The following is a 7488-nucleotide window of genomic DNA, read 5'->3' as shown; positions in this document are numbered from 1 at the left end:
TGGGGCTGGGCTACTTGCAGCCTCACTCAGGCACAGGGGACCCTTCCCTGCTGGCCCCAGCCTCGGGGTGGTCCTTTTCCTGGGTGCTGTGCCCACTGTCATGACGATGTGTGTGGCGGACACAGGCAACACAGCCACCACTCCTCCCTCTCCCACAGCTTCCGGAGACCCCTTAAAGCCACCTCCAAGATCTCTCTCAAGGCCTTTGAGATCTGTGGCTTCCTTCAGGCTCTGGATTTTTGGTTTCTTTCCCTTCTGGGCTGCCTGCTCAGTTCCTACCCCTCCAAACTGTTCTGCAGGGCAGCCACAGGGACCTTCCTAAGATGGAAAATGGAGAGAAACATTAGGATGTTTCTGTGCCCTGAAGGCTTAAGAGGACGCCCTAGCTGGCATCCCCAGTCCTCCACGGTTTTAACTCCGAATTTCCAGACACCTCAACCCCAATACCCCTGCTGTCCCCCATGCTCTCCTTAGCACTTTCACCAAATTCTTCAGGTAGACTGATGAACCTGTGTAATCTGACCCCCCTGACTTGGCTCTTGCTGGAAGCCCCCACCCCACCATTAAAATCCTTAAAATTCTAAGCCAGCTCAAAAATTGTCCCGCGTTAGCTTTTCCAGCTTTCTCCAGTCCAGATGAATTGCTCTCCCTTGGTGTAATGAGTGTTTATAAAATGCGTATGCACCGAATAGTTTTTAAGTGGCAGAGACCTACGCATGTGCAAAGGCTGAAAGGAAAGCATTTGCGGAGAGGGAGAGGTTTCCATCGCCGGTGTTAGGGAATGGATACAGGAGTCCTAAGGCATCAGGAAAGAAGGGAAGGATGGAAGTGGATCCCCTAAGACGTCAGCTCGCTCCTTAGAGGTCATTCTGAAGGGGAGTGATGAGAGCTGTCAGCGCGCAGAGGTTCTGAAAGGCTCCGTGGATATTCGGAAATAGCCGTAGGGAGAGAGCAGACTGGCAGCAAGAATTAGAAGCAGCCACTATTTTATGAATGCTTGCTGCCTGCCAAAGCTCTGCAGGGTTTCCAGTGTGATATCTCATGTGATCCTCAGAACCTCTGCGGTTCCGGTGTTCATCTACCACATAAGCAATCGGAAGCTCGCAAAGGCTGAGCAATTTGCTCCAAACCACGCAGCTAAGGACTGACGGCACTCGCAACGCAGCTTCAGCCCCTGCGCATGCGCCCTGGAACACTCCGGGGCGCCGCGGGACCCAGAATTCCCGGGGCCATGGGAGAGACCATCGGCTCTAACGGAGGGGGGCGTCCCGGGGTGGTGGGGCGGAGTCTGTGTCGTCAAACGGGCAGGAAGTTCCCGTGAGTCTTTGCCAGGATTACCCTCCCTTCTGTGAGGAATGGAATGTTCCGAGTCCTTAAAGGCCCGGAACGCCACAGAAGCGACCTTTCTATTATCATGATAATGGAGGTAAGTGGTGTTTGTAGTTGGGGACAAGTAGCAGGCGGCAAAGGCGAAGGAGCTAAAAGCTTCTTAATTCCTGGGAAGAAGTTCTCGGGAAGCTTCAGTGGGGGGCGCAAGGCGGCTCCCTGTGGCGCGTCTCCGGCCTTCGGGGCGGCGGTGGGGAGAGTCGCGTGGGGCCTAAGAGGGCCGAGGCTCAAGGCCCGCGCGCGTGTCTGTCCGGCAGGGTCGCCGCCTCCGTCTCAGGACCCTGCGGTCCCCAAAGGCCGGGCCCCCGTTCCCCGGACCCGGCGTGGGAGGTGCGCCAACCCCGGAGGACTGGGTAAGTGCGGCCCGGCGGAGGTCGGGAACGGGACCGCGAGGAGGGCTTGCCCGGCTGTGCTGATGATACTGGGATTAGGAAGTGCCGTCAGAAGCGATAACTGACGACTTTGATGCCTGCCTGACCGCAGTCGCCGAAGCCTCCACGGTGTAATTGAACATCACTGCCGCAACCTGCCCTTAACGCGTGTCGCCCTCCGTGTTCCAGGTGGCAGATGCCTCCTTGCAGCGCCTTCAAGCCGGGAGCGGCCTCCCACCCTGAGGTAGGACCCAGTCTAGGCAGCGCTTGTAACACCTTACTTTGTCCTTTCGTCTTTGTTAGCTTAAATGCACTGGCATTGGCTGCTCCTTTACAGTTTTAGGCAATGGGCAATGATTGTGCCCGGCCCCACTGCATACATGGCATGGAACCTCAAGTGGAAGTTGGAGGAGGTTCTCCTAACCTGGAACTACTTCCACCGCAGTTACAGCCAGAGATAAACTCCCACTTAAAATGTCTCGTTTACAACCCAGCGTCCTGCTTATTTCTCAAGCAATTACGGCTTAATCCCAGGTACCGTTCCAGGTTTCTGGAGCAGTACTGGGGAGCGGGGAGGTGTTGACTGCTCTGATGAAATCTCTTATAGGAAGTGCCGTCAGATGCGATAACTGACGATAACCATTCCTGGCTGACTGCAGTCAACAGCAGGTCCTCCCTAGCTGCTGCTGCCCTGGAGTAGGTCGGTTGGAACAGTGACCTTTTCTCGTCTGTTCGCCCAGGTTGCAGATGAGCGTGGGGTCGCCAGTGTGATCAGATCAGCAGCAGCCGAGTGTTCGAGGGATGAGCCATTGGCCTGCCTTGAGGTAAGCTTTGGTGTGTGGGACAGATTGTGGAGCTGTTAGGTGATGCGAAGTTCCGGTTAGGTTAGGTAGTAGTAGCACATTGATCTGGTTAACCTAATAACTTGTATCAGTGTAGCCCTTGACCTTTATCGACAGGATCCCAGAGATACTGATTATGGCTCATGGTGGCCGTGAAGCAGAGTGCAGAGGAAGCCCGGGAGTTCTTTTTACCTCACTGCTGTAAAATCCTGCGCAAATTGCCTATCGGCTGAGATGTACCTTTCCTCATCCTTGAAGATGACAGCTTTAGGTGTGTGAGGTTTAAAATGATGGGATAAAATGAGGTTGCAGCACCCAAAGAAGCCAGTTAGGACTTGGGGGCTTAACATGGCTTCATTTACCAAAGAACCACCTTCAGTAGGTTCTTAAGGGCTCCTCTGAGGATGAACTGGAATTTGTAGTCAGAATTGCTCTTCTGCCTTTGGCATCTGCTGCCTGTCTAGGGGTGCCTTAATTCATTCCCCCAGGTTGTGCGCTGAGGTGCTGAAGAATGGTGATGTGCAGCGTGCAGTTTTAAAGCCGGTGGCCGCGGCTCAGCCCAAGGAGCGGTAAGCTTTCACCTTACCTCCCCCCGTGGTAGAATGAATAAGCACCTAGTTTTGTTAAAATTGATTTTCAGAAAAAGGATATCAGATGATGAAATCACCCAAAATAGCTGGAATTACCGGCAGATTGTATAGTGGTGAACGTATGGTTTTCTGAAGATGACCTTTTTATGCTGTGATTAACTGTTGGTTGGAGTAGAAAGTGACACTCATACTTAGTTTCTTTGCAGGCTGTTTTCCCAGAGAACGGTCAGCCACGCTACAGCAGGGGAAGAACTTGTTTCGAGGACCAGTGGTCGCCATCAGTTTAGACTGGAAACCCAGGCCTCAACAGTGGGTGTGGAAGCAGTGCTTACCTTGTGCGGAGATTCAAAGGCCATTCTCTTAACCAACAGAACCAACAAATGTGTTTGGCAAATTTTCTAGGATAGGCACTGTTGGTGTCGTTGAATTCATGAGTTTTCTAATAATGTATTACAAATAACTGTATTTTTAGCTCCCCTGCCCAAAGAGCTGCTATACTTGTAAATTTTGTATAAATTTGTTCTATTGGGTGAGGGTCTGAGTTCTTAAAGCTGCAGATATATTTCTTCCTGGAACTGATATTTCTCTGTGCAATTACCACAAACTGCAATAAAGGATGGTCTTTAGTACTGGTTTTTAAAAATGTATATTTGAAGAAAAAAAATTTGGTCACTGCTGTCAGATAAGCAGTCCAAGTATTAGCACTTGTCAATTTCTCCATGGTCAGTCTAAGCTGTCCCCCTTTGTAACAACTTTAGACTTAAAAGTTGCAAAGCATTTAAGGCATCCACACCTTTGATTTGTTTGCTTCTGGGCTGTGTCCTTTTGCATAGCCTTCTACCTCCTGAAGCTTTGCACTAGGCTTGGCCAAACACCTGGGCAGTGGCAGACAAGGTACCCATCGTATGGCTCTTCACCTGACCCGTCTTGGTGCCTTTCTGAGTTGGGATCTCGCCTACCTGTCACTGGGCTAGAGGCCTGACAGGCCATGCTTCCCAGCTGTCTGCTGTTTGCCTGAATGGTCTGGTCACCACTGTGGGCATTTGTAAATTTTCTTAGGTTGATGAAAGGTTGGTCTCCAGTCTCCCCAGACTTGAACTCTTTGCCTTGGTTCTAGGGCTTATGGGACCTAGAAGGGATCTTCATCTGGTAGGTTTTAAGGGAAAGGCAGGGTGAAAACACTTGTTCACTCTCCTTGGGACCTTCCGGTGTCTCCCCATCTCCTAGCTATCTTGCTGGGAGGCACTAGATCTGCCAAGAGTTCTAATCCGACCTCATTTTCATGGTCTTGGGTTTTTTAGTAGGTTTTTGGGAGTTTGCCCAGTACCTTTGATGACTTTGGGGACTCCACAAGAAACTATAAGAAGGTCTTTAAAATCCTTTGGCATTGAAGCACTCTGACTTGCAACGCTGCAACCTAGTGAAGGTCTGGTAGTCTTAGGCTGGGGGGGGGTGTTTCTGGGTGCATGAAGGTCCGGTAGTCTTAGGCTGGGGGGGGATGGTGGGGGGGTTTCTGGGTGCATGCCGTTTATGTAGGCATTCTAGGATGCTCTTCAATAGTTCAATAGAGTACAGGGTGGCTGGTCCCAGGAGTGGGGCCTGAAATCCCAGGTGGACATGTGGGCTTAAGTGGAGGCTGAGCCTGGGAAGTGACTCCTTGGAGCCATCAGGGCTTCCCAGGGAGGAGGCAGACCACCTCTCTGGGGACTAGGCTCTTGGGAGTCTGGGGAGCTGGTCAGTTCCTCTACCCCAACCTCCTTCGGCCAGGTGTTGGGGTAGAGTAAAAAGGTTCTATCAGGAAATACTGGGTTAGATGTACGGCTGGAAATACACTCCATTCCTGGGGAGAAGTTCTTACATTAGCTCAAGCTTTCTTCTCCAGACAGACCACCCACAAATCTGGGGAGGTCGAGGGCTGCTGCCTCTCAAGCCACACATGACTTCTCAGGAGCCAAAAGGCAGATGAGATGGACAAGAGGGGGAAATGGAGAGGACCGAAGAGAAGTATTACACAGGCCCCTTCCCAGATGCTACAATCTGGCTCCGGTGAGTGGGGCTGCCCAGGCCAATTTTGGGTGATCGCCTGAGGCCCCTGGCGGGGGTCCCCTAGCCTGCCTCAGTCATCCTACCCCACCGGGACTCCCTGGTGAGGACCCCACTTCTGTGTCAGGTCTGAACTGCACCTACGGTCTCCCCGCCCTCGTGGTCTTTGGCAGGATCCAGAGGGCCTCCCCCAGGGTCCTCCTGGCCCACTGTCCCATCCCGGGCCTCCTCCCCGCTGCCCGGGCCCTCGCCCAGCTCCAGGATGGTGGGTAGGTGGCCCTGCTTCGGAGAGCGCTTGCGCAGGCTGAGCAGGAAGGGCTGGGGCAACGAAAAGATGTCCACGTTGTTGCCCAGGTCGATCCACGTGACGTTGGGGAACTTGCTGGGGTCCTTGAGGGTGTCGGTGAGGTCACGCAGCAGGGCCCGCGTCAGCCGGTTGCCGTTGAGCGCTAGTGTGGTGAGGCGGGGCAGTGTGCTGAGCGCCGGCAGCAGCTGCAGGACCATGTCATCCGTGAGGCCTGTGAAGCCCAGCTCCACGCTATCCACCTGCTCCCCGCAGCGCTGCAGGTAGCTGGTCACCCGCTCCAGGTCACGGGACGTCAGCGGGATGCCTGACAGGTCCACGGTGTTGTCCGGAGGGCTCCCAGCCAGCACAGCCTTGAGGCTGCAGGGGAGAAGGGACAAGCCAGGTTCAAGCAAGTGGGGCCGGCCTTCCGGAGGCAGCCAGCGGCCGCCACCAGGCTCCAGGGGTGGGAGAGACCAAAGACCCCTGGACCCCTGGCACTACCTCATATCTCAGCCTGGCTGGGCCCACCCGCCCAGAGCTTGAGGGACCACAGGGGAAAAGCCCAGAGGTTTCTGCAGTGATGAAGGGTACATTCTGGGGCCATGGTGCCTGGGTTTGCCTCTTAACTCTTCTTCCTACTCGGGTGAGCTCTAGTCACTTCCTTAACTTCTCTGTGCCTGATATTTACCTGAACAGTGGAGCTGACTGAGTACCACAGAACTGTTACCTGAAATAAGGTAATGGAGGCAGAGCAGAACAGTCCCTTGTATATGAGAGTGACGAACGAATATTTGCTGCTGTCCTTATGAATCACCTAGATTGAGCTTCCTGCTTCCCCAAGAGCAGCACGAAGTCCCTTGAGGCCTGGGTTCCAAGACAAGCTTGCCCACCAGGTGGGGAATCCTTAGGGAGAGCCCTGTAGGGCAGCAGGCAGGGGAGCGCGCAGGGGCTCTGAGCCTGGGGGTGGGTAGCGGCAGACTCCTGGAGGCTCAGTGCTGTGCACCCCCTTCCACTCCCTGCCATCTGCAACTCCTTGCTCTGTGGCCAGAGCTCCCCACTTCCAGGTACCCCAGGCAAGCCGTGGGGCCCCAATGGTGGGAAAGGGAGGAAGGCAGACGGGGCTTACAGCCTGTTTCAAGAGCATATGTTAGTATTAGCAGCCCAAGGATCACGGCTTGGACCTTCTCTTGGCAAAACAATGTCCGTCTCTGTCCTTGAGATCTGAAGCTGGAAGGCTGCTTAGTTTCCTCATCTTGCCCCTCAGGGCGTGACCTCGAAGCACTGGAAACATTGCCTGGCAATTGTTGCGGGTGACTGAAGGACTGGCAGTTGTCAATGTCACTAATACTAATAAAGCAGACCCGGTACACCTGGGAGATAGGTAGCATGTGGTTAACAACCTGAGCCTGGGGTTTGAATCCAGCCCTGCCATTTAGCAGCTGGGTGACCGTGGCCAGTCAAATGGCGACAGTAATATCCCCTACTTCATTCAATCCTTCGGCAAGTGTCTTTAAGCTCCCACTATGTGCCCGGCACTGTCCTAGGCACTGAGGTCCTAGTAGTGGACAGGATGGAGAAGACAGACACGATCCCTGTTTTCACTCTACCAGGGAGGGGCGAGACAGACCACGAACAAGAGACTGAAGTGAGAGTAGCTTGGACATGGCCACTCAGGGAAGGCTTCTCTGAGGACTTAATTCAAGCTGACATTTGAAGAAAAAATGGGCCCTCAGAAGAGTCCAGTAAAAGTTGCAGCAGAAGGAGGGCATGAACAAAGGCCCTGAGGCGTCTGTGAGCCAGCACGAAGCCCAGCATGGTTGCAGCGAGGGGAAATGGGAGGCGAGAGACCAGACAGGGGCTGAGGGCTCATCACGGAGGACGCTGTTTGGACTTCATGCAAGTGTGACGGGAAGCCACCCGAGGGGAATGAGGTTTTTGAATTGAAGAATGGGCGAAGCATGCGAGTGTGC

At 53.8% G+C, this 7488-nt stretch overlaps 1 protein-coding gene, 1 long non-coding RNA gene and 3 other non-coding genes across 6 annotated transcripts in view; 4 read left to right on the top strand and 1 right to left on the bottom strand.

Annotated features, from left to right (window-relative positions):
* Positions 1-1421: 1421 nt before the first annotated feature.
* LOC148109025 (uncharacterized) lies at positions 1422-3818 on the top strand. 2 transcript variants are annotated; one of them, XR_015726783.1, is made up of 5 exons: positions 1422-1739; positions 1870-2001; positions 2498-2581; positions 3088-3168; positions 3396-3818. It is a non-coding gene; the product is annotated as an uncharacterized LOC148109025 (long non-coding RNA). The 2 variants fall into 2 exon arrangements; XR_015726784.1 differs by having other exon boundaries at positions 1424-1739; positions 1947-2001.
* LOC123779792 (small nucleolar RNA SNORD49) lies at positions 1795-1865 on the top strand. The gene has a single exon (XR_006776286.1). It is a non-coding gene; the product is annotated as a small nucleolar RNA SNORD49 (small nucleolar RNA).
* LOC123779791 (small nucleolar RNA SNORD49) lies at positions 2342-2412 on the top strand. Its single transcript, XR_006776285.1, has one exon. It is a non-coding gene; the product is annotated as a small nucleolar RNA SNORD49 (small nucleolar RNA).
* LOC123779788 (small nucleolar RNA SNORD65) lies at positions 3252-3324 on the top strand. Its single transcript, XR_006776284.1, has one exon. It is a non-coding gene; the product is annotated as a small nucleolar RNA SNORD65 (small nucleolar RNA).
* Positions 3819-3932: 114 nt separating the features above from the next.
* LRRC75A (leucine rich repeat containing 75A) overlaps positions 3933-7488 on the bottom strand; it is a 43481-nt gene continuing 39925 nt past the window's right edge. Inside the window, exon 4 of the mRNA XM_045778164.2 lies at positions 3933-5896. Coding sequence (XP_045634120.1) covers positions 5356-5896 — 541 coding nt within the window. The 3' untranslated portion in view covers positions 3933-5355. The remainder of the gene's footprint in view (positions 5897-7488) is intronic.

This window comes from Ursus americanus, chromosome 14 (genome assembly GCF_024610735.1).
Source record: "Ursus americanus isolate L20-20 chromosome 14, mUrsAme1.1.p, whole genome shotgun sequence".
NCBI lineage: Eukaryota > Metazoa > Chordata > Mammalia > Carnivora > Ursidae > Ursus > Ursus americanus.
Note: the sequence above shows the minus strand (reverse complement) of the source record. Positions and strands in the feature narration are given on the sequence as shown.